Source organism: Eucalyptus grandis, chromosome 2 (assembly GCF_016545825.1).
Source record: "Eucalyptus grandis isolate ANBG69807.140 chromosome 2, ASM1654582v1, whole genome shotgun sequence".
Taxonomy (NCBI): domain Eukaryota; kingdom Viridiplantae; phylum Streptophyta; class Magnoliopsida; order Myrtales; family Myrtaceae; genus Eucalyptus; species Eucalyptus grandis.
The window spans coordinates 10,330,826-10,356,795 of record NC_052613.1 but is presented as its reverse complement, the minus strand read 5'-3'; the positions used below and the strand labels follow the sequence as shown (position 1 = coordinate 10,356,795).

The 25,970-nt window shown below is 39.7% G+C and overlaps 2 protein-coding genes across 4 annotated transcripts; both read left to right on the top strand.

Annotated features, from left to right (window-relative positions):
* Positions 1–2,565: 2,565 nt before the first annotated feature.
* LOC104422000 (eukaryotic peptide chain release factor GTP-binding subunit ERF3A) lies at positions 2,566–10,806 on the top strand. Of its 3 annotated transcripts, none has more exons than XM_010034217.3 (19): positions 2,566–2,684; positions 3,689–3,730; positions 3,875–3,946; positions 4,673–4,726; positions 4,880–4,975; positions 5,173–5,284; positions 5,561–5,606; positions 5,730–5,801; positions 6,823–6,885; positions 6,963–7,117; positions 7,243–7,307; positions 8,145–8,295; positions 8,940–9,045; positions 9,138–9,273; positions 9,376–9,440; positions 9,542–9,706; positions 9,798–9,870; positions 9,966–10,037; positions 10,276–10,806. In XM_010034217.3, the coding sequence occupies exons 1-18, from the start codon at positions 2,681–2,683 to the stop codon at positions 10,019–10,021; spliced, it is 1,533 nt and encodes a 510-aa protein (XP_010032519.1). In that variant the 5' UTR covers positions 2,566–2,680; the 3' UTR covers positions 10,022–10,037; positions 10,276–10,806. The 3 variants fall into 3 exon arrangements, with proteins under 3 accessions (XP_010032519.1, XP_010032502.1, XP_010032510.1); XM_010034200.3 differs by having other exon boundaries at positions 3,872–3,946; XM_010034208.3 differs by having other exon boundaries at positions 3,872–3,946; positions 10,176–10,806.
* Positions 10,807–13,860: 3,054 nt separating this feature from the next.
* LOC104421990 lies at positions 13,861–16,324 on the top strand. Its single transcript, XM_010034192.3, has 4 exons — positions 13,861–14,297; positions 14,553–14,735; positions 14,845–14,904; positions 15,760–16,324. The coding sequence occupies exons 1-4, from the start codon at positions 13,875–13,877 to the stop codon at positions 16,048–16,050; spliced, it is 957 nt and encodes a 318-aa protein (XP_010032494.2). The 5' UTR covers positions 13,861–13,874; the 3' UTR covers positions 16,051–16,324.
* The last annotated feature ends 9,646 nt before the right edge of the window (positions 16,325–25,970 follow it).

Genomic DNA, 25,970 nt, shown 5'->3' with positions numbered 1-25,970 from the left:
TAGTGATGATCCAAAGTTTACCAACGATGAATAATCAATTGAACTCAAACACAAAGTATTCTAACTTGAACTAGAGTGCTCAAACGACTCATGTTTGACAATAAATGTTTTTAGGGATGATTGTCAAAAAAGTTATAAATTTATTATACTTTTGCTAATTTGGTCATAAATCTTTCAATTTTACCAAATGAGTCTTAAACATTTTCATATTTTTGTCAATTGAGTTTATCTGGCCTATCTTGGTTGGAAATTACTAACATGAAACTAGCTTTTTTAGCATGGCCGACGCTGACCTAGACATATTTAAATAATAAGTTTAACATTCTATGATTTTTTTTTGGTTTTTTCTTTTTTCTTTTTCTTTTTTTTTTTCTCATTTTTTGGATCGAGGGTCATTGGCCACATCGAGGGCATCGTGATCCTCGCCTAGACCTAGTGAGGGTCACGACACCCTTGCTAGCCAAATTGAGGCATTTGAGCCCCCACTCAAATCTAGTGAGGGTTGCAATGCCCTTAGCTAGTGTTGGCAAGAGTTGCCAACCCTTAATCAAGAAAAAAAGTAAAGAAAATGAAAAAACAAAAAAATAATTAAATTTTTTAAAAAATGTTAACATTAGCAATTTTCAATCAAAATTGGCCGGATGGACTCAATTAACATAATTGAAAAGTTCATGAATGAATTGACAAACGTACAATAAAATTAATTACTTTTGGACAATTTTCTCGTTCTTTCCATGTTCACTAACTTGGGTTAAATTAAATTGCTTTCTAGGTTGTACATATAAGTAGTTTTTTTTTTTTTTTTGGGGGGAGCAAATGTTGTATAGATCAAAAGTCGAAGTGGCCTCTAAAATCCTCATTTTAGCTAAGCTCACTTGGTTTGGTTATCAATTTTAGAACAAGACTCTACGATCAGCCCTAATGAGTGTACTTAATGAGTCATATTCGGAGGCGTTATATTAAAAAAAAAAAAAACCACACACATGTTGAAGTTGAAATTGTTGCAGCAACATGGAAGACGATTTTCTGAAAAAAAAAAGGAAAAAAAAAAAGATTTTCTCATAACTTTTCAAAAAGATGAGTTCATGTGCAACTTTTGCCATTCGAAAGTATCAGACAATCTAAAGATTATTAAATATCGACTCAAGTTCGAAAGAGATTTTCATAATGAAATTTGCCGAACGAGCCATAACATTAATTCCGAGGTACTATTCAAAAATTTGAAAAAAAGAAGAAGAAGAAGGAAAAACACAGGTCAAAGGTGAAACCATTACGGCGAAATTGGCAATGGAAAGAATGATTTTCTCAAAAGATAAAAATAAAATATCTTTTTACCGCTCAAATTTTCTCTCTCTCCTTTTTTTCTTTGGGTTCGTTTGGTTTTACGGAAAATGGGCCATCTCCGGAAAACATTTTCCCAGAAGTCATTTTCCAAGAAAATGACTATATTTTCTGGTGTTAAGCTAAAACTTGAATTTTGAGTGAAAAACATTTTTCACCTTTCGTTAAACTAATTTAATTGTTTAGGAAAAATTATTAAAAAATTGAATTTTAATATTTTTAATTGACCAAAAATATTTGTATTTTTAAAAAAATACAATTTTTTATTATTTTCCACCATTCATTAGTTTTATTATTTTTATTATTTTTTATAAATGATTTTTAATTATTTATATTTTAAAAAATCGAAATTTTTATTATTTATTATTTTTCTTTCTTTTTCCTTTTTCCTTTTCTTTTCCTTCTCCTTCCTCCTTCCTCCTTCCTCCTTCCTCTCGCCGCCGCACGCCTGGTGATGGCCGACTGCTCGGCGGGCCGACCAAGATCCGTCACTAGATCCGACGAGCTTGAGGCTCGATTGATCTTGCCCGAGCTTGGAGGTTCCTCGGGCTCTAGAGAGCCGCAAGCTCCGGACCGGCGGCGGAGCTCGGGCTCGCTTGGATCGGAGCCCAAGCTTTGCCGGATGGCGAGCTCGCGGCTCGGACCTCTAGCAAGCTAGGTGAGGCCCGAGCCCGCCCGGCTCGCCGGATCCGGCGAGGCTAGAGCTCCGCCTCGCTTGATCTAGCAAGGCCCGAGCTCGCCGGGCTCGGGCGAGCTCGGCTTCCACAGATCGGGCTAGGTGGAGCCTTGTCGGCCCCTTAGCCGGTCGCCGGTCACTGGGTCGTGGCCGACTACCAGCCAAGCTAATGAAGAAAGATGAAAAAAAGAAAGAAAGAAAAGGAAAAAAAGCATAAAAATAAAACAAAAATGTGTTGGTTAAAAGATATAAAGTGAAAGAAGTTGTGGAAAATGTTTTCCATTTTTGAAAAGTGGAAAACATTTTCCTCATCTTTGAAAGTAGTTTTTTTTGTTGATAGAAAATATTGTCCTTGAGTAGTTGATTTTCCGTGAAATAATCAGGAAAATCTAGAAAATATTTTTCCTGGAATCATTTTCCGTAAACGAATGGATCCTTTAACGGTCTTTGACAGCTAAACTTACTCGGGGTCAAAGAAAACCGAAACCCGGAGCAGAACGCAATGCCACCCCGAGAACGGGACTCGCATATAAATACGAATCAAACAAGGAGTCTCTGCGCTTCACAACTCCCCCTTCCTTGCCATCTCTCTGCCCTAACACCACCCTCCCCTCCTCTCTCTTCTTTCTCTCTCTAGCCAGCTTCAGTGAATCTCTTCTCGACATGGGTAAGCCTCTCGACGCCTCTCCCTTCTGTCCCCTCGAGCATTTCGATCGACTCGGGGGTCTTTTTTGGGGATCTCCTCCGGGTCTGTGTCCGTTTCTGTCGGATTGATCACGCGCTGGTTCGAATCCGAAACCTTGTTGTTGTTGTTGTTGTTCTCGTTTGATCGGAACTCGGGTTGTGGGATTAGTGGGAATTCAGTTCTTGGTTGATTTGGCGCGTTTTGCCTTGTTGGGTAGGGGCTTTCTTGAAAGTCGAACTTGCTTGGTGTGGTACTATTGCCCCCCGGAGTGGGAATTGCCTCTCTGGGTCGATTTGGCTTGTCGGTTTACCTGGTTGGATTGTGAAAGCATTGTGAAAGCATTTCCGGCAAGCTGTAGTTTAGGAGGGGGTTGTTATGAGCAATGGGTCGCAGCTACTTATGGTCTAAGGTGCGAAGGTGCATGCGGAGCAACGATGTGTCCTTGGGGTCTTATATAACCTATGTTCCACAATGGTTTGCTGTGCTCGTGTGGTGCATTGGTGATGCTGAATCTGAAACTTTGTTAATTATTCTCGTTTGATCGGAACTCGGGTTGTGGATTAGTGGGAATTTAGTTCTTGGTTGATTTGGCGCATTTTGCCTTGTTGGGTAGGGGCTTTCTTGAAAGTTGAACTTGCTTGGTGTGGTACTATTGCCCCCCGGAGTGGGAATTGCCTCTCTGGGTTGATTTGGCTTGTGGATTTATTGGGTCGGATTGTGAAAGCATTTCCAGTGAGCCGTAGTTTAAGCGAGGGGTTGTTTTGAGCAATTGGTCGCGGCTACTTCTGGTCTAAGTTGCGAAGGTGCATGTGGGGAGAAAAGCAATGGTGTATCAATGGTTTGCTGTGCTCTTGTGGTGCATTGGTGATGCCTAAGGATAAGAAACCGAGTGAATGTCTCTGTGACTATGTGACTGTTAGTTGTCTGCTGAATTCTGTGAGTTACATGAGCATGACATTCTTTTTGTTGTCTTTTTAATATGATAGATCTTGAGGAAGACATTCGGTCGCTGCAGCTCGAATCAGCAGGTACTGTAAGGAGACTGACTACATATGTTCTCTGCATCATTTTCTTTTACCAATCTTTTCTGGTGGTGAATCCTGGGTTGAAAATCGGTTTTGTTATTGCCTCTGGATGTCTTTTGAGAACTTATTGCTTCAATTTTACAGAAGATGATAATGGGGCTATCGATCCTGAAGATGCAAAGCCAGAAGAAGTTGAGAAGATGGATGGAGTTGATGAAGGTCAGTGAGAAATTGGCAAAATGTGTTTCTTCTATGTGTATCTACTGAGGATTTGACATGCATAAGTTGCTTGAGTTTGAGAACTTTTGTGTTGGTTGCTCTTCCCATTTGTGTTGAGTGAGTTTCGCAATGTGTTCATTTCCTGTATATTGTAGCAGATAATGCATGTTTTGGGTCTATGAATGGAATTCATGATGTTGATGGGCAGACTAGTCCATCAATGCACCTGAAATGCTCACTTCAACATATTTACGCACCTAATATTCGTACCTGTAATGTATTACTTGTACATTTTGGGGACAAGATTATCAGTTAACCATGACTCTGGTTCTGCAAATATTTGTTGTTGTATTTGTTGTTTTGGTTGTTATTTTGAGTTTTTTTGGGCGAAAACTAGGATGCACTGTGTGCCTTATAGATGATTGTCAATTAGGACTGCTATTTGAATAAATTGCTCAGTAGATTCAGATGATTGGTAGGTTCTAGCTATGGCCACAAGATTCTGGATATGTCTTGACGTTTTTCTTAGCTATCTCTAGAGCTGTTTCTTGCTTTGCTTTGTTGTCAATATGTTTCTTGATGTCACACCCACCCTTCTCACTCAAAAGCCAAAAGAATTAAAAATAACATTATGGAACAAGACAAGATGAATCATTCTTTAAGCAATATACTTGCCTATTTACTGCTTTTCGTATTCTCATGGTAAGTCAGGATGGTCTTTCGCAGGTTGGAAGGGCGAGGTGGCTCCAAATCCTCATCCGGTCCAGGTTGAGCAGAAAGGTGCTGTTATGAGGTTCTTTTGTTTTATGGGTGTGATGCATTCAAACTCTTTGCGGCCAATGTGATGCATCCATAACATGACAGCCTATTTTTTTATTCCGCATTATTATATGTTTAAATAATTTATATTGTTGATCTCGCTGTTTGGATTAGGTAAGGAAATAGCTGTTCCAGAAGAACATGATTCAATGGATGTGATGGAAGAAGACAACAAACGACATTTGAATGTTGTTTTCATTGGCCATGTTGGTAGGTTGATTCTCATCGCCTCTATTTCTCTTTGACTATTCTACCTCATTTGAGTCTGACATTTGAATGTTGTTTTCAATTGCTGGTTGTAATGCTGCAAAAATTTACATCTATCCTCTTTCTGATTAGTTCTATTTCTATGAGTCTTTCATTGATTCTGTTGACTCATTAATGGTTGAAAATCTTATCGGCTGCAGATGCTGGGAAATCAACAATTGGAGGACAGATACTGTTTCTCAGTAATCAGGTTGATGATCGTACCATACAGAAGTATGAAAAGGAAGCCAAGGATAAAAGCAGGGAAAGTTGGTGAGACTTCTGTTGGATTTTAGAATCTGATAATCATCATTCATGCAGCTTCTTTTTGCTTTTATCCAATGACTGTAATTGATTTTTCGATTATATTGCACCTAGCTCTTTTAATAGTTAGCGGTACATTTTACATGAATAGATGGTTGACTCTCCTTAGCTATGATATAGTGAATGACAGTCTCTTGCGGGAGCTGTTTTCTATGGCAAGGCTTTCTTATACATTGCACGTTGGAGCTTTAGACCATGCTTTATTGATCATTTGGTTTGAATCAGGTACATGGCATATATTATGGATACCAATGAAGAGGAAAGAGTTAAGGTAACGTGATAGTGGTCTGAGTTTCATGAAGCTTCTCTTATTTTCTTAAGAGTTATAGATGTGCTTAGAACTGAGGTTCAGCCAGGTTGGGTTTTGAATTCTGTAAATATACTGCTCCTGCAGGGTATAACTGTTGAGGTTGGAAGAGCACATTTTGAAACGGAGACCACTAGATTTACTATTCTTGATGCACCTGTAAGTCCTTTGTTTCCTGTGCAACGGTTCTTTGGGTGTGTTTGGCTCAGCATTTCGGGCTTTTAGCCTCCAAAGCCCCTTGGGAAAATGCTGGACCATTTGACAACTATTTTGAATGAACTTTCGGCCAAATGCTGACTTGGGAAATCTAAAAGCCAATGCTAGTGGGATTAGCATTGGCTTTCAGCATTTGGCCTAATGTTGAAACTAATTTTGTCCTTCCAAAACTATTTTCACAAATGCTTCAAATTTTTGGTTGTCCTTGGTTGATTTTTTATTTTATTAGAAAAAGGGAGACAGCCCTTTGCTGGACTGGCGAAGGGCTATGGTCGTTGGCGAGCCAGATTTGGCGTCAACGGCCGTCGGTTGAGGTCGGGCGACCTCCGGCGAGGGTCGCACAACCTAGCTGAGTGTTGCCAGAGGTTGCATGACTTTGAGCGACCCTCGGCAAGACCCACTCAACCCAGGCAGCCTGCAACTCAGGTGATCGCTGTGTGGGTTGCATGGCCTTAGGTGGCCCTCGCCTGGGTTGAGCGATCCTTGGCGGAGGTTGCCTGACCTTGGGCAACCTCAACTAATGGCGGCCAACGGCTGTAGCCCTTCGTCGGTCCGGCGGAGGTTCATTTATATATATAATACCCAAAGCTCAGTGCAAAAGTTTTTTTTGCTAAACACACATTTAGCTCCAAGTCCATTTGCATTCCCCAAATAGCTTTCACTTTCAGCATCTGCATTACGCTAAAACCTCGTTTGCAAAGCTGAACCAAATGCACCCTTTGTTATGACTTTATTATCTGGACTTTGTGTGCTAATTACACATTAAGGAGTTAATCATATGCTTTTACCAAATTTCCTGTTCTTGTGAAGAATGTGCAGAGAAGGACCGATTGCGTTATTGTGTTAGGCTTATGCTATGCATGCAGAGAATGTTTGTCATTCTCATAGGCATTTACTTGTACATGGTCATTTTCCCTTCATTTGTATCTCTCATGGTGTTTTATCATGCTTCTCTGTGCTTTAGGGCCATAAAAGTTATGTCCCCAACATGATCAGTGGGGCATCCCAGGCTGATATAGGCGTGCTGGTAAGATAGTGTTATCACTTTCACATTGTCATTCGTTTTGTTGATTATTTATAAAGCTTTCTCTGTGTTGTTCACAGGTAATTTCTGCTCGGAAGGGTGAGTTCGAAACTGGTTATGAGAAAGGTGGTCAGACCCGTGAGCATGTTCAGCTTGCAAAAACCTTGGGTGTTTCGAAGCTACTTGTAGTTGTAAATAAAATGGATGATCCCACTGTCAATTGGTCCAAAGAAAGGTGATTCATGACTTACACAATTCCCCCCACCAAACAAGAAGAAAGGCTAATATGGTGATGCAGGCGCATGCTTGTTGATCCTGTATTTTAACAATATTGAGTTTTCCCATTGGTCTGTTCTCCAGGTATGATGAAATTGAATCCAAGATGATTCCTTTCTTGAAATCCTCAGGATACAATGTTAAGAAAGGTAAGCCACTATCTTTCTCCGGCTTCTTGTTCTCTTTAAATGCTTATGTGCTAGAAGATTAACTGTTTAATTAATAGCTCGAGAATTTTCTTCCATCCCCTGTGGAGGTGGTTGGCATAAATTCCGTATGCATTGCTGACTTGACTTTGTGGTTGTTTCTTCTATGCATGTCGTTAAAGAATTGAACAAAGCTATCACACTACTTCTACATTCACACGAAAATGTTCAGGAGCAAAATGAAAATATGGAACTCAGGACAGTTTTGGTTTTTGTAATTTTTTCATTTCATCATGCTGAAGTGGAGTGTTGTGAACAAGCATAGTTGACAATTGGTATGATAGCATTCAAGAGATTTGAATTGTCAGGTAGTTAAACTAATTGAATGCATGGATTTAAACTAGAATTAACAAATATATTGCTCTTTATTACAATGCTGCAAGCCACGTATACATGCAGTCCCTCTTGCCCCATCCTCTTCTCTTTCCACGCCTAGCTCAGTTTATACTAGGACAATCTTATTTCTGTGAGTATATTTTGTTTAACTTTAATATCTTCATTCTTATGGAAACTCCTAATTGATGGGAGGCAGGAATTTCCTCTATGTATGTCGGTTTTTGAGTGTTGTCTACCTTAGCAAAGATGGTCAGACATTATGACTGGTCTTGTCAGATTTGGTTACAAATAGCAAATTCTTTGTCATTTCTATGTGGTTCTGATATGCAATGCTCTAGTATGAGATTCTCTTTTGACAGCTTTATAGTTTGCATAAGTTTCAATGTGAAATTTTGAACCCTGTTTTCATGTTGATGGTAATTACCAATACTGATTTCATTGCAGATGTGCAGTTCTTACCTATTTCTGGCCTGCTTGGAGTGAACATGAAAACCAAGTTGGACAGAAATATTTGCCCGTGGTGGAATGGTTCCTGCCTCTTTGAAGCTCTGGATGCTATTGAGGGTCCTCCACGTGATCCCAAAGGCCCTTTTAGGTACAATGAATTGTCAAAGGCCTCTATGACCGCTTCCTTACCATTACATGATTTTGCTTTAATGGTTAATCAGTGAAACCGAGCTCTCTTAATGCTTGAAATTTGTAATTCCTGCTATAGTATTATGACTGACTTTCTGTTTGACAGATGTGTTGTAAGGATGTTTTCTCCAGTGTCATGCTGATAATTTATCTGTAATTGCCTATTGAGTTATTATCTCTGCAGTTTAATGGGGAGCTGAGACTGAGATAGATTCCTTGTTTTTCTTCAAGGACTATGTTCTGGGATTGATATCTTCACTCTGCTGAATTCGAAGTCTCTCATTTGAATTTATTGGTGTGGTGCATATCATATCTTGAAATTATTGTGAGCCATAATTTCTTTCTTTGATAAGTTTATTGCTGATTTCTTGAGGAGAGGAATTAAAAATTAATTGAACAATATTTTATGTGTATTTTGTGAGAAATGATGCAACTTTGGGCTGATGCGAATTGTTTGATTAGTAAAAATTTGAACTCTCTCTCTCTCTCTCATGCACATACACACATGCCCATGTCCACACATGCTTTCAGCCTGTGTTCTTTATTGATTGGGACGATGCTTAGATTTTGCTTGTGCAGTTGATCATTTGAATCAACTTGCAGGATGCCTATAATTGACAAATTCAAGGACATGGGAACGGTTGTTATGGGTAAAGTAGAATCTGGCAGTATATGTGAAAGCGAATCCTTGATTGTCATGCCAAATAAGGTCAAATTACCCAGCTTTATTTTGATATCATTAAAGTTAGATGTATGTCAGGCTTGATTTTGACACTTCTTCCCTCTTCCTGTTTGTCGCAGGCATCAGTGAAAGTGCTCGCAATATTCATTGATGACAACAGGGTTAAACGTGCAGGACCTGGCGAAAATCTCCGGGTTAGATTATCTGGGATTGAGGAAGAGGACATATTATCAGGATTTGTCTTGTCAAGCATTGGTGCATCTCCCACCCTCTGTCCCTCCTAATCTCCTTTTCTGTATGTAAGTTGGGCAATATAAGTACTTAAATATGGCCTTAACTTCTTTTATCCATGTGCAGCCAAACCAATAGTTGCAGTTACAGAGTTTATTGCTCAACTGGTATTCCTTGAGTCGCTGGACAATGTATGTATTTGGAACTTTGTTTTTTAGCTAGTCATTTTGAAGGAGCATCATGCCTTCTGTCATTCATGTATTTGATACCTTGACCTGCATCACCATCATAGGCAATCTTTACGGCTGGTTATAAGGCAGTGCTACATATTCATTCGGTGGTGGAGGAATGTGAGATTGTTGAGTTGCTACAACAAATTGATCCCAAGACGAGGAAGCCAATGAAAAAGAAAGTTCTGTTTGTGAAGAATGGTGCTATTGTTGTATGCCGGATTCAGGTTGATCTATGCTGGAATAACATGTAGTATTTAGAATTATGTCTCGTGCCTTTTCCTAATGTTGACTTCATCTTGTGAACATGTATTTCAGGTGAATAACCTAATATGCATTGAGAAATTCTCTGATTTTGCACAGCTTGGAAGATTTACCCTTCGCACTGAAGGTGAAGAAAAATCATATTTCCTGTCTACATATTAAATCAATGATTTTTTCTTTACACTTTGAAGTATGGACTCACTGGGTAGATCTCTTTTACAGGAAAAACAGTTGCTGTGGGGAAGGTGACTGATTTGCCATCAATTGGGAGAGCTTAAACAGTTTTGGTGTTAGGTAGGTTTTTCTTAAGGCTGTCCTTTTTCACTTGCTAAAGTTTAAGGAGCTTGTGAATTGTAATATGCTGACCTCACTGTTTATCACGGGTTAAATGGTACATAAATACATTTTTGAAAATGCTTTTCATCATGGTAGACAGATTTAGCAGAGTTTTCGCCCACAGCTTCATGAAACTCAACAATAGTTTGTAAAAAGGAGATTTCAGACCAGATACTGAAGGGTTGTGCTCTTACAGGAGGCAGAGATGCCATAAATCTCAAGTCTACCACATTGGAAGGGCTACAGCTGTCTTGAATTGTTGCGGCAGCACCTTTTACTTGGTCATATATGTTTAGTCCTTAGTAGTCTGTACTGGAGCCTGGGGCGTGATGGAGAGCAGGGTCAATGGTGGTTCAATGCACATTTAAGGGTGTTCTTACATCATCGTGCCCTGTGTGTTTGGAAGGGGTAATTATAAAGTTATCAGCTACATTTTTATACAGCTAAAAAAGAGTTTTGGTATGATTTTGTCGAGATGAGTTGGATGGGTTTTGTGCCGTGTGATTTCATGGGGAGCAGAATGACTTGAGCTATCTGATTTTACCCTTACGAGCCTATAGGTTTATTGTCCTCTCCACTCTTATCATCCTTTGAGTTTACACATTGGTCTTACTTCTTCTCTTTGAATTTTCTTAGAGTCGGAAATGTTTGCATACACTTGAAAAAGTTATTTGAGGATTTCTCTATTGCAATGAGACAATAGTCCAATCCGCACTTTTTATACTTATCTGGAGATGCGCAAAGTGTTCTTGAGCATTCGAATGTTACTGTGTCTTTCCATTCATGTTCTTTTTAGATTTTGGACCTCTGCTGTGGTCAGCCACGGTGAATCAGTGATTGAGGCGCCTGCCTAATCTCTGCTACGGCAATGCTGATGTTAACTTCTCTGTTGATGGACAATGACTTCATAGTTAGTTTCTCCCTTCATGTCGGCAATCAAGTTCCATTTTTTCCGGCTTCGTGTTTTCCACTCCACCGTAGGCGAATGATGTGCACGCATGTTTTACTCACATTCACTGATAAATTGATACATGTCCGCTGATATGGAATTAAATAGCAAAGTGAAAATTTCTTTTTCTTCCGCGGGCCATTGACTTCAGACGAATGGCTTGCCCTTGTTTTTCGTTTGGATTTTTGGGGCCATGGACAACTAAGGTCCGCAGCCATGGATAGCAGCGTCGCTAGCCATGGATGAGCTAGGCTTGTGATTGACGTCGTAGCATGTCTAGGGCTGTTGTCAGGGCTTGCGGTCGTGGACGAGCAGATCATGGACGGTGGTGTCACCAACCATCCATGGACAATACTGTCATCGACCAACCATGGATGAGCTGGGCTTGCGAGCGATGCTGAGTCGCTCGATGCTCGTACATGGCCGTCGAACCAGATCTGGTTGGCTCCATCTTCCCTGACCTTGGGTGAGTCGTCACCACGGTTGCATGGCAAGTTCCTTCCCTCTACCTTCGCTGGGAAGATGGAGCCTAGCAGCGAGTTCCTCCTCCATGGCAGTGGAGCTCTTTATCGACCCTAGTCCTTTGACTATGACGACACCATCCCATCCGACGTTGCTCGCGGTCAGACCGAGACACCCCCGGTCGTTGCTTGTGGTTTACTCAATTGTTGCTCATACAGATGTGAATTTGCAGGACCACAGATCTTTCCTTGCTCATTTCAGTTCCCAAAGCCATCAGAAGACCCCGTCCTTGCTCGTCCAGATGGAGGGGATGAACGCGGCTCGGCCTGGCTGACAAGTCGATGATGTTGTTGGTCCATAACTGGTGACATAGGCAAGCATGGATGGCCGGACGGCCAGCCCTTTATGGATGGAGAAGGAAGAGAGAAATCAATTTTTTAGTTTTATTATTCCAACAATGCCCACGTGTCAATCGATAATCGGATTTTAGTACCTGAACATGTACCACGTCAGCAGTGATGCTATGAAAACACTAAATATTTTCTCTAATGATGGATAATACTCCTCGCGATCATTTCTTTGAAAGGGAAATGTAACTGATATTCGAGCGAATTGATTAAACTTAAAAGTTTTGAATTTGTGGACTAGATTCTCAAGACCTAAACAAAGGCAAAACAAGAGGTAGACACCATCTCAAATTCTACTAGACAGATAATCAGAAGTTTACTTTTGATGCTCAAATTCTACTTAGCCTAAAAGGCCTTCCCATTGAGGAATTATTCTGTGATGATAATGAGGCTAGGACACCATCAACGTAACAAGATTTGTGAAATCAAGCTACTTAATAACTTCTCAATATTTGACTTGCCCAATTTCCACACCCCCCCAGTGGCTACATTTAGCCACTTTCTGCCAAGGATGTGGAGGTCACCATTATATTTGCATGATAAATTTTAAGCAAACATTGATTCAAACGTCATCAAGTAATTAGTCTAGTGGTAGAGTCACATCTAGATCTGTCAAAATGGGTTAAAAAGTCATTTCTCATATGATATGGATGTTAAATGAGTTATGAATGGGTTATTTATATTGAGTAATTGGGTCATAAATGAGATTACAATGTTAAATGTGTTACATATGGTATTGAGTAATTGAGTCATATATGGATTACAATGTTCAATGTGTTATATATGGATGTACAACTTATTTGGACCTAACCCTTTTGATGACTCTCCTAAGTCTTTCTTGCTTTCACTCAGTCCGCAATCTAAAAGCTTAAGGTTAGTTGTATTGAGTAATTGAGTCATAAATGGATTTATAATGTAAAATGTATTATATATGGATTTACAACTTATTTAGATCTAACTCTTTTGTTGGCTCTCTTCGGTCTTTCTCACTTTCACTCAATCTGCAATTTGAAAACTTAAGCTATTAGATAAAGGCATTACTCCCCTTATGCTTAATCTAGTCTTTTTGCCTAATACTAATTGTGGAAATACTTAATTGGGGAGACAAATAAGGTTTAGAAAGATTTGAACTCAAGAACTCCAGCTTTGATACTATTTAAAACTTTGTGAGACTATTGCTAATTATTCTAAAAGTTTAAGTTGTTAGATGAAGCCGTGATTTATTATTTAAATATTGTAATATACTCTCATCTCGGTTTGATTGTGAGTTTTCATAGATTGAGTTAGATATGGAAGTGTTTCAGCGATATATGTTGAGTATAGGTCATTAGATTTGCATGGCATGGAAATTGACTAAAATGGGTTAAGTTTATTTGGGTTGGACTATATGATTTGACCTAAACCTAACCAGACCCGACCTGACTCATCTATTTGATAGGCCTATTCATATTTCTTTCATGAGATCACGTTAGAATCATATCCTAACTAAACCTTTGAGTTTTACGTACCGCGTTGCCTATTGATGATTAGCAATGACCACGAACCATACTTGTAATGGGCCAAGCATGGCACAATCCCTATGCTAGGCTCGAGCACGTTATTCTATAGCTTGTTTATTTATTTATATTCTTTAAAGTAGTTAATTAGAAATTTAATTAAAACAAACACTTGTTCAATTAAATGGTTGAGTTATCCAGAGCCTGGACATTGACTTAGGCGAGAAGGGGTCGTGCCCCTTCTCTGGGCCTGCTGGGCACAGTCTCTCAACCTTAGAGACAGCCTAGTTGCAATATTTCTCATGAGGAGAAACTTCTTGATTATTAATATCCTGGTAGGACAATGGTAGCGATTTCCTTAATCTTGAACCTTTGGGTTTGTGGCCCCTCCCATCTTTTTACCAATAAAAGTAAACATTGAGAGAGGGAGAGAGGTGTAATGGTCGTGTTGTGCGTTTCACAGCTGAGCTAAACAACGCCTATGAATGTTTGGTATATTTTCAGTGCCACAAAGCTTTCCCGCAAGAAATGCAACGAGAAAATAACGCCGGGCAAATCCTGTCCACTCAATCGCAATAAAAGAGTCTGGAGAAAATGTAGAAAAAATGGAAACTCTCGCAAGACCCCAGAAGAATTATCAGCTTTGGTTATTACAACAATGAGTTCACAGGCCTCTGTTTCTTCCTGTTTGTTCTCAAGAAGTTCGTCCCAAGCATCCTCAATCAAGCACTCCAATTCACCCCTCCGACAGTTCCCTCGTACCAGATTCGCCGGTTTTCCTTCCTCCAGAGGTGCGAGCCCTCCTCTCGTGAGATGCCCGAGGGCAGGAATTAGAGCAACTCTGGATGAAAGGGACCAGATTGCGACCACCCCACTTCTTGTTCAAGAAGAGCAGCCCAACAGAGTAAGCGTCCGCCGCTATCTTTCGTCGAGTTTGCATATCTAACTGTCTGCCGATCTGGGTCCTTCGAAGATGCTGTAGAGATCAAAATTTTGAAAGTTATTGCCTGTGCATTGTCTGGTGGGTCAGAGGTTAGAGCTTATTGTATCATGCAACTTCTGTAAGGAAAAGAATTTGGACTGTGTCAAGAACATTGTAGATAAAAAGCACTCAATTGCAGAATAGGTGTTTAGTCATGGGAGCTTTTCTTGGTTTAAGGAAATTGCAGAGGGTATAAAAGTTCTGAAGGATGCTGCGAAGACTAGAAAGGTTCCGGCAGAGGAGGTTCTTTCTGCTCTCTCTGTGATTGAGAAATCGAAGCTCGATCCGTCCGGGTTTCTCGGGACGTTGGGCGGTTCAGAATCACCAGGGAGGACATGGATGCTCATCTTCACAGCGGAGGTTGGTGGTCCGCCTCTCGTCTGCATCATGAATTTGATTCGTTTACCATCAAGTTAAGCTAGTATTGCCTTTTAATTTTCCGCCCTATTTTTGTAACTTGAATTGGCAGAATAAATTGAAGAAAGGACGGTATTTCCCATTGACGGCCGTTCAGAGGTTTGATGCAGCTGTAAGTCTTATTACTCTTATTTTCATGGCGATTTCTTTCCCAATTCGATGCTACTGAAATGAAGGCACTCTGAATAAGGTTGCCAAAATTTAGAAGAGATAAAAAAGAGTAAGAGGTACTTCACGATTTCTATGATGCTAATGATGACTAGTGGCTATGCTTCATGCTTCATTAGGTCAATGGAGTAGTGGTGTCTAGGTAATTCTTCTATAGAAAGTTGTCATGTGTAATTCAGTGATCTGGAGGAGAGCAAGCACAGAGAACTATATCTTGCTTTCCTTGAAGTAGTTCTATATACTCCAATAGCATTGTCTTCTTGCCTCATTTCGGGCCAAACCTAGCAGTGAGATTAGTCTTACTGATATGATGGATATTCTTGCTTGAAGTGATTACGGATCTATTTTATGTATGTAGGCAGCGTTCATAGTTAATTATGATGTTATGCTATTCATCTTTGTTGACTATTTTCTGCATCTGTCAACGACATTAATGTTCAGCCAATTTTTTTAGGTTATTCTGTACTTGATTGTTTTTTAATTCTCTCTCTCTGTCTCTCATGATTTTGAAGCATAACCACATTGCTGATTCATCTTATATTTTTATTGTATTTAGCTAGAGCATAGAAATAATGGTGAAAGGTTGGTGGTTGTAAACATACTGCCGGATTTCTTCCTCATTTAGGCTTTGCTTGTCATGCGGTATTTTCTTTTTCCCCTCATGTATTATAAAGCTTCACAATGCACTGTTAGAAATCAAATCACCTACATTACTATCCCATAAATCCCTCATGGTTCTTGGTGTGTCTATTTTTTCTTAACTTCCTCGACTTTGAAAGATCCTCGCTTGGATTGCCAGGGACAGAGGATCGAGAATGGGGTGTACCTTGGCGGGCTTGGCTATTTGACATTTGAGGGTAGACTGTCGTGGAAGAAGCGAATACTGGCCTTTATTTTTGAGTGCGTAAGGATTAAAATCGGCCCTTTCAATCCGTTAGAAATTGGCCTTGGCCAACAGGGGGACAGAGAGCCAAGCACCAAGGATCCTTTCTTTATCTGGTATTACGTTGACGAGGAAATAGCAGTTGCTCGAGGGAGAAGCGGAGGAACTGCTTTCTGGTGCCGATGTCGCCTCGTGACTAATTTTTGATAGTCTGATGATTGCTATTCCATCGACTTGATAAGTATTCTTGTATCTTAAAACCAGTTCTATCTACACTCAGTTATCCACGACAGAGATGAGAAAATGTTCGGAATGCACACATTTGTACATAATCAAGGATGTTAGGTTAGGTTTGCTGTTACTCCGTTTAGTAAACTGTTTTCCCCAGGATTTGTTTTAAGTGTGAATTCTTACTGTAAAAAAAGGTGTCCCGTTTCTTTCTTTCTCCAAATCCTCGCATAATAAAGACTGCTTATTCCAAGTTGTCATGGTCTGGGAGAGGAAGAAATATGTTGTTGGACTCACTGAAGATAACTTAGCATTCCAACTTGGTTCTTTGTACTGCAGCTTCTGAGAACTTCTCTTAGCAATATTGTTTACAGAATCTTTTGAACAAGTTAGACTTATTCGAGACTCGCGCGCACATTCCTGATTCTAATGCCAATGAAATCTGCTTAATAACCCTTTTCCTTGAAATCACTTGCTGAGGAGTGAGCAATACGCATGCGAGACGGTATAGGGTTTGCCACCGCCTGAAAATTTCGCGAATTGACAACTTTTAGTCGTGCTCCACATACTTGCAACAGGATGTTTGGGGTTACTTATGAAAAAATTAGATTATGTTCGGTTAAGCTTTCCCAAGAGGCTTTTGAGAAAAAAAAAAATGAGGTGTTTGGTTCGGCTTTTATGACCTTGGCAAAGCTGAAAGTCCAAAGTAAGTGGGACTTGCCTTAGAGCTGATCACGGTCATGGCAGCGCCGGACAGCTTTTAAAGTTAGATGCCAGTTCGGAAAATGGCCTTACATGAAAAGTTTGCTCCGCCGGCCCAATCTAGATTCAAAATTTTGTATCCTACATATTTTGGTTTCCTTTTTGTTTTGAAAACTTAGACCATGGTATTGTTGATGATAAAGCGTAGATTATCTGACACACGCATAACATTGGAACATATGTGTATATTGGTCATGGGAAAATTATCCAAAAGTCATAAATTTATTACAATTTTGTCAATCAGTCCTAACTTTTTAATTATCTCAATTGAGCGAACATTTTCACATTTTATCAATTGAGTTTATCAAGTCAATTTTGGCCGTAAATCACTAATGTGAACACTAGCCATCTTACGTGGCATATTCGACGCTAATGTTGGCAATTTTTAATAATATTTTATTTTTTAAAGAATTTTCATTTATTTTTATTTTTATTTCTCTTTCTTTTCTTCCCTTCTTTCTCTAGCTTTCTCTAGCTGATGAAGTCAACCTCACTTGCCTTTGGCAAAACTCAACCCCGCCAACCACTGGTGAGGTTGCCTTGCTAGCTCGGAGATGGCGAGCCTTGACCTCACCTCTCACTAGGCGACGCAAGGTTGAGGATCGCCAATGGTTGGGCGAGGCTCCAACTTGCTTGATGATGACAAGGTCGGGTGAGGCTAACCTCGTTAGCCCTTGCTTTTGGCTAGTTATCAACCATCATTGAGGCCCAGCGACCAGCTAGAGCAAGAAGGAAAACAAAAGAAAGAAAAGAAAAAGAAAAAAAAAATGAACAAGAGAAGAAAAGAATTCAAAATAAATTACAAAATTCGAAAAAAGGTATTAAATAGTATTAAAAATTATCCACCTTGACATCGGGAATGTCGCATAGGATGATATGCATTCACTTTAGCGATTTCTGGTTAAAATTAGTCGAATGAACTCAATTGGCAAAAAGTGAAAAAATATGACTCAATTGATATAATGAAAAAGTATATAATCAAATTGACAAAATTGCAATAATTTTAGCACATTTTTGAACAGTTTTCCCTAATGGGCTTTGAATGCAGATGGAGTTCTAAGTCTGTGGTCTCCTGTTTGGTGAAGATTATTAGATGCAGTGGGTGCGCGTTTTGCCACTGACATTATCATAACGATTTTTTGAGTACAACCGGTGATCAATCCGACGTTGCCTCACCAACGAAAGTGTTAGCTTCAATGATATTAGATTTAGGTGGACAATGTCATCTAACATAAGTTTCTCTCCAAGGAGAGGATGAGCGAAAGCATTGGAAAAGCCTGAACATTGCCTTGCGGGACGAGCCACGAAGGATTTTGAACGGCCATTTTGAACAGAATCATGATGAAATGTATTTTGAGTCACCGGTACAAAAAATATTCAAGAGATGTGTTCCACATGAAAAAAAAAAAGGCTAGGATTTTTGGTGGGATTTTTCTACATAAAAATGAAAAACTGATTCACTTCTATTAAAAGGGTTTGAAATTTATAGGAGAAAATACAATCTTGTTCAAAGGAAAGAAGTTAGATTTGTGTGAAATGCACAAACTTTCAGGCATCCCGAGACACCTTGTGGACATTGATTTACTAATAAAAGATTCTTTAATAAATCTCAACGTGCAAAATTTCTATTAAGTATCTTTATCTCATCATTTATATTTGTTGCTTTAGAGAAAAAGAAAATGCAAGACCAATCAATTTTATTGTATTGAGATTTATTCCCAAAATATTTGAATATGCAAAGGTAATGTTATTTCCACATCAACCACCCCTTTTTAGATGCCATGCTTTAGATATTGGGAAAAGATCACCAAAAACTCCACACTTTGTCCAAAATGATAAATTTATCCAAAACTTTTTTTTTTTTACATGAAAAACCCCAAAATTTTTTTCGTGAAACAAAAAATCCCGAACTTCTATCTGTGTGACACATTTACCATAAATTATAGGGTATTTTGGTCTTTTTACTTTTTAATTTTTTCTTCTTTTTTTCTTCTTCTTCTCTCTTCCCTCTGCCGGCCATGGCGGAGGGAAGTTGGCGTTCGGCGAGGGCTGCCCTCGCCAGTGTCGGGCGAGGTTCGCCCTCACTTGGGTTGGCTAGGGCCGCCCTCGCCAGCGTTGGGTGAGAGCGGCCCTCAGCTGGGTCGGGTGAGGGCCTCCCTCGCCAAATTTGGCGAGGGTGCGGCGAGAGGTGCCCTCGCCGGCATTGGACGAGGGGTGCCCTTGCTCGACCTAGCTGAGGGCTGCCCTCACCTGATGTCAGCGAGGGTAGCCCTCGCCGGACGTCGGGTTCCCTCCGCAGGCTTTGCCATGGTTGGCGGAGGGAAGAGAGAAGAAGAAGAAAAGAAAAAGAAAAAGAAAAAGGAAAATAGAAAAATAAGATGAAAATGCCCTTGGTGGGGTAGATGTGTCACAATTTGCAAAGTTTGGGAATTTTTATGTCACAAAAAAGAAAGTTTGGGGTAAATTTGTCACTTTGAACAAAGTTTGGGGTTTTTGATGGTCTTTTCCCTTTGATATTAGAAAGAAGTGAGGGATCACCATAAAATATGGGAAGGGGAAAAAGAAATTGGTCTAAAAATAACATTATTTGAAAATTCTGTCGAATTATTGCAATCCTACTACTAGATTGCCATTTTTCTCGTAACACTGACCTTTTAACTCTTTCATACTTGGCAAGTTTTTAACTCTTTCATACTTGGCAAGTAGACTTGGGCTCCTTTGAAACTAAAATGGATCGGGTTTGGGAAATTTGTAGGCAAAATAACATCCTAAGTGTCAAAACTTAGTACAATGAGACACTTAAGTGCAAAAAGTTAAGAAAGTGATACTTAAATATCATTTAAAAAAAAATGGGATACTTGAGTGTCATATCCGGCAAATTTCGCTAGAAATCTTATATGGCAATTTTTTTATTAAGGTTGCTCTCTTACATGACTCGTCGGAAGGCTGACTCAAAGCAAAGAAATACAAAAATGACATCATTTTGACATAATTAAATTTTAATATAAAAATTAATTAAATTAAATTTAAAACTAAATTAAAAAAAAAAAAAAAAGGAAGATGAAAGCAACCGGCGATTGAGGGCTCAATCATCGCCGTCGCCGAAAAGGTGAGGAAAGGGTTGGTTGGGGTCGCCAAGCCTCGGCCAAGGGCCGGTGGTGAGGGCTCACAAAGTGGGCGGCGACCCTTGGCTCGGTCTCGGGCGAGGGCCGGCGACCTCGCCGGATGCGGGGGAGGGCCGTGACCCTCGCCCCAAATGCGGGCGAGGGCTCACAGCCCTCACTATCGTCGGTTGGGGTCGCCGGCCCCGGCCGTGGCTCGCCGACCCCGGCCAACCCTCCCCCTACCTTTCCGGTGATGGCGGGGAGGCAGCGGCGGCGCGGCAATGGCCGAGCCCTCGTCGTCGGCTGCCTTCATCTTCCCCATTTTTTTTAAATTTGGTTTTAAATTTAATTAAATTAAATTTTATACTAATTATTTACCCACGTCAAAGCATGCAAAACGACATCGTTTTGCACTTGACTTGCCACATCAATGTGCAAAACGATGTCGTTTTGCACTTGGCTCGCCAAAAAATCGCCACGTCAGCGTTTTGCCCGGATTTTCTCGCCGTTAGCACTTAACCGATTTGTTTTACTTTGATTTTGACACTTAAGTGTCATTTTCCTAACTTTTGGCACTTAAGTGTTGCATTGTGCCAAAATTTGGCACTTTAGGTGTCCTAGACTCAAAATTTGCATTACCAAAAATTTAGAAAAAATTATATAATTAATCATAAACCTATTATACAGATTCAATCTTAAGCTTTTCAATTTTACTAATATGGTTCTAAATTTTTGTGTAAAATTTCATTTTAATCATTCCAATCAATTTTAGTTGAAAATCGTTGACGTCGCAGTTTAGTTATCGACAACCATCTTACATGACTAGGGGTGAGCATGATTCAGGTTGAGCTAGTTCAACACCTAATCTAGGGATTAACCCGCACGGTATTGGTTCTCAATTTTTGGGACCGAAAACTGATCTTATTGAGCCTAGGACTGAGGACTAGACCACACTATCGGTCTAGTACGGTTTCGGGGTCAACTTGGGACTAACTAATAATTGTTTTGTTTCATTTTCTGTATTCTGTAAAAGGACAAATTTACTATTTGAAATTATATATCCGTCAACAATACAGCATTGATAAACCAAACTATAAATACCAGTGCATATCCAACATAAATTTAAGATAATATAACAATAGAAATTTCATAATTGCTAAAAGTAACAAAGCTTAAAAACAATCAAGACTGCTCATGAAGATAAAGTTTTTGTTGAAGCATGCTATAATTCTACTTGGGAAATGGAATGAGATGGGAAGTTTAAGAGAAGAGAATTCTAGGCTATAGTGTAAGTGAAACTTACCTGTGGAATATAATTAAGCCATATGAAGTTCAAAATACTTATTATAAATCATGAATATGCAACTTCACATTTTGTTAATTAGGATTAAGTATGGTTGTCGCGACCAATTTTTCGGGTTTGAATTACCTAGGGTTTTGGCTAATGGATTGTTAAGCCTAGACTTAACTCGGGCTCTCCCAAGTCTATACCAATTCGCGACTTTCGGTTCAAGTTCTTAACATGCAATTTTTTTTTTTAATTAGGAGTCGCCACTAATCTATTTTTGGTGGGTCGATTAGAAACCCTAGTAAAGTAACGGGAGTTTTACTTTACTCCTACGAACCAGAGACTATGGGTACGGGGACTTGGTTACACTAGATTCCTCTAATGCTCTTTTGGTACCATTCTTTTATTTTCAAAAATGTTTTTGCAGGTAGCTTAAATTGATTTTATTTCCTAACATGTGAGGTGACCACACGGGTGCGCAATCCATCAATTTAACACCCAGATAAACAATAAATAAATTGCAAAAACTTACCTCAAAGCAACGAAAGTATCTGCGATGTTAAATTAAAATCCACATCAATAACCCTAGATATGATTTCTAATTAACACGCAATTTTTTTTATTTATTTATTATTGTTTTCACTTAATTAATGAAAATCATGCAATATGCAATGCGATATTAACTAAATGACCTAATTCTAATGACATGTAATTTCTAATTGGATGGACCTAACAACAACTACCACATGACATGCATTTCAATGAATCTAATCCTAATGACGTGCATGTGACATTTTTTTTTCTTTTCTTTCTTTTTCCTAAAAGAATGCATTTTATCCTAAATAATAAGACTAATTTAACCTATGACATTTTTTGTATTTTTCATGAAATTCGGAATGAAATAAAATGTGAAAATTACCTAACTAGATTAAGATCCCACTTAATTTATATTAGGAATTAGGTTGAGCCACATCCTAATTTAAACTAAAATATTATCTTTAACCCAAATAATCCTAAAATGCAATATATCTAAAAAAGTACCTAAACTTATAATAAATTAAAAAATATCTAAATTAAACTAAGTGCAATTTTTATCCTAATATGCAATGACGTGCAAAATATACCCTAACTCTACATGATATATGCATGATGATGATTTTTTTTTTTTTTTTTGTGTTTTTGTTTCGAAATTAATAATTGCCAAATAATTGAACATGCAATCCAAGTTAAAAAAGAACTAGCAACCTAAATTAATTGATTTGATTTTTTTTTTTTTGAAAATTCGAAATAAAATTCCTATTATGAGCATGCAAACCCTAAAACTACATTTTTTTTTTATTTTTTTAAGAAAACTAATCTAAGTAACACCACAGCAAATCAAGCAATATTGATACCCAAATTGACGAACCATATCTCGCGCATGAGATCGGGTTGGCCAATTTCACATAAATCACGAATTAGATCTCGAGCGGGAGATTGGATTAGTGATTTTTTTAAGTAATTGCGAGTCGGATTTCGGGTGCGAAAATCGGACTGACAATCATTAATTTTAAGGCAATTTCATGTCGGACAATTCATCATTGCATCAAGGAATAATTATACTAAAAAAGAGCAAATAAAATAAAATAAAATAACAAAAATAAAATAAGAAAAATAAGTAAAGGAAAAACTACCTAATTTTTCTTTGTTTTTCTTCTTCTTTTTTTTCAAGCAAAGCGGCAACGTGATGGACGCCCGGTGAGGGGAGTTTCACCTGTCGGTGCTCGAGCAAAAGGGGTCCAGAAGCGGATCGGCGAGCGATGACGTCGCGAGGAGCAGCAGCGGGAGGCCTCGCTCAGGTTGAGGCAGAGAGTGGAGCACCTCGGCTCGGGCTTGGGCAGAGGCGTCGGATCGCCTGCAAGTCGTTGATCGGAGTAGCACCGGAGGAGATCTGCAAGCACAGACAAGACAGTAGCATCATCGGAGGGGCTGTGATCCGGCTCGAGTCAGGCTCCGGGGGGAGGTGCAGCGACGGTCGGCATTGGGAAGAGGCAACAGGAGGCTCGCGGGCCGGTGAGACGAGCTTCGTCGATCGGCGATCGGGGCGGCGCGGCAGTGTCGGGACAGGAGCGCTGGAGCTTCAGACCTGCAGGCGAAGAGATCTCGACGTTTGGACCACGGATTTGCCGTGGCGGTGGCTCCACGAGCGGATCGGGGGATGGGCGACGCACAACGGTGCTCTGCGTCGGGGCGACGTGGGTCGTCGGGGCTCACGGACGAAGACTGGCGGCTGCGACGGCGCGGAGGAGGGCATCTCGGACGAGGGGCGGCGTCGCGGGCTTCGGGCGGACTGGCGGGCGGCTCGGATTCCGGCGCTGGCGCTGCGTTGGCAGGGACGGGGTTTCGCCGAGGAAGACGAAGCCCCTTTTCTTTTTCCTTTTTTTCACTTTTTTTCTCTCTCTTACCTCACTTTTCACTTTTTGCTTTTTGTGCCTTTTTTTTTACGGAAAAGGAACCCCCATCAATTTACCGTACGTGACCCCTTTTATAAGCCAAAAAATTGTATATTGGGGGTATATTTCATTTCTAATTTTGCTTGAGCACGATACCCCTAAATATATTGCTGAAATATTTTTCGCATATTCCATCAAGAAAATTCCCCTTTTGTGCAAAAGTGCATCTCCCAGTGTATATTACCTAAATATGTGAAAAATCTTAATGAAATATAACAAAAAATAAAATTTTCCTAAACTATATGCCATGTGATTATGATTTTTTATTTTTATTTTTTATTTAGCAAAAAATTAACCCAAAAAATTTAGGTGTCAACAGCTGCCCCTCTTTGAAGGTGAGCTCGCAGAGGTTACCTTCAAAGACAAATTGAGACCTAAATTTTGGTCATGCTCATGCAATGAATGATTTTTGTTGGAACATGAATTCCATTTTTAATGCAATTTATATGATGCATGGAAATACTAATGCAAATGATAGATGAACCTACTTGGAATAACTTACATTCGAGGAGGATAGAGTAATTTGAGGTAGTGGGTGCTACCTGTCCAGGACCCATACCATTCTACAGTCGCCTAGAATAGTAACATGACTTTGTGAAGATGCTGCTTTCCTAGGACCAGTACCATTCTACGGTCGCCCAATATGGCAGAAAGGAGCCGCTTTCTCAGGACCCGTATCATTCTACGGTCTCCCAGTATGGCAGAAAGGTTTTGTCTAGGACCCGTACCATTTTACGGTCACCTAAACGGGGATTCATTTTCCAGGACCCGTACCATTCTACGGTGGTCTTGATGGAAAATTGATTTTTCAAGACCCGTACCATTCTACGATCGCCTGAATGGGGAAATTGCTTTTCCAGGACCCGTACCATTCTACGGTCGCTTGTTAGAGCAAAATAGTGTTGTTTAAGACCCGTACCATTCTACGGTCGCTTAAACAGAGATTCTGCTTGGCTAGGACCCGAACCATTCTTCGGTCGCCCAGCGCTGCAACATAGATCATCTGACCAGGACCCGAACCGTTCTTCGGTCGCCTTAATCAGACTGAGTCTGGAGAAAAAACTTTGAAGACAACTCAATTGAGTGTCAATGTATTCAAAAGGGGATACTTGTGCAATGACAAGTATTTAAGGTATGAATAAGGATATACTTACCTGGTGACATCTCTGTTCCTTGGAGATATGTCTCATGCAAAACATGATCATAGGAGAGGCAACATACATTTGTAATCACAGACATGCATTAATTCCAATAAGGTTCATGCATAATGATTTCTATCAACCATGCATCATCCTAATTCTAATAGGAATGATTTCGAAAGATGATTCTAATCTGAACGCATGAGTATCATGGATGTGTCAAATGAGGGATCCTTCAGTTTGAAAAGACTTTTCACTCGTCCTCTTTAAAAAGGGCTGTTTTATCCAGATCCTTGATATAGGATCTTGACAATCGTTCTATCTCACCATCGTCATGCCAGACAAGGGTTTTGAGCAATCTCGCAAGTGGTACGCCCTTACCAATCTGAGGGGTCTTTAACAGGGACCGTATTGTTGACTTGGTCAATGGCTTAACAAAGGGGACTCTTTGAGTCGAGGCTATTTGAAAATGACATTTCGTAACTGTCTTGGAATTTTCAAGTCAAGAAACATATGAAATGAGGCAGTAATTATCTTACTTACACTTCTTCAAGCGATGCTTTCAAGTATATGAACTCTTACGTTAATTCAAGTGCCCTAATCTGAAGAGACTTTGCAAGGGACGTAACGTAGGCTTGGTTCATGGGTTGTGAAATGAAAGAATCATTAGGCTCAAAAAGTGTTTAGAGGGTCAAAGTTGGTGATCATTTTGACATTTCCACCACTTTCCTTCTCCATTGTCAGAGATTTTTTTTTTTTTCACGTCTAATCTCCATTGATTGCAACAGCATTTGAGTTTTAGTACCGCCTTGTTAGGGATACGACTCATTATATCAAGAGTTTGATTTTTTTTTTTTGGCATTGGCCTTGCTTTTACCAGGCACACTGCTTTTTCATGCCCCATTTTTTGCACTTATTTTCCTTGAACAGAGTCTCCATTTTGTCAGCATTCTAGTTCATGCTACTTGAGTTTTTTTGTCTTGCCCTAGTGTGGGGGATGATCACCAATTGGGTTTAATATGAAATGAATTCATAAGCTCAAGTGGGCTATGCAATGGATAAAAGTGTGTAGGATAGAGAAAGAACTGCTCTTCATCATCCTAGGGCACTTTGA

Excerpts from the sequence above, each read along its gene's own strand:
- LOC104422000 (XM_010034200.3), top strand. Across the intron at positions 4,727-4,879 it reads GGTCCAGGTTGAGCAGAAAG|GTAAGGAAATAGCTGTTCCA; the intron begins GTGCTGTTATGA and ends TGTTTGGATTAG. Across the intron at positions 8,296-8,939 it reads GATCCCAAAGGCCCTTTTAG|GATGCCTATAATTGACAAAT; the intron begins GTACAATGAATT and ends ATCAACTTGCAG.
- LOC104421990 (XM_010034192.3), top strand. The coding sequence starts at position 13,875 with ATGAATGTTTGGTATATTTTCAGTGCCACAAAGCTTTCCCGCAAGAAA. Across the intron at positions 14,298-14,552 it reads AAGAAGAGCAGCCCAACAGA|GAAATTGCAGAGGGTATAAA; the intron begins GTAAGCGTCCGC and ends TCTTGGTTTAAG. Across the intron at positions 14,905-15,759 it reads TTCAGAGGTTTGATGCAGCT|GGACAGAGGATCGAGAATGG; the intron begins GTAAGTCTTATT and ends TTGGATTGCCAG.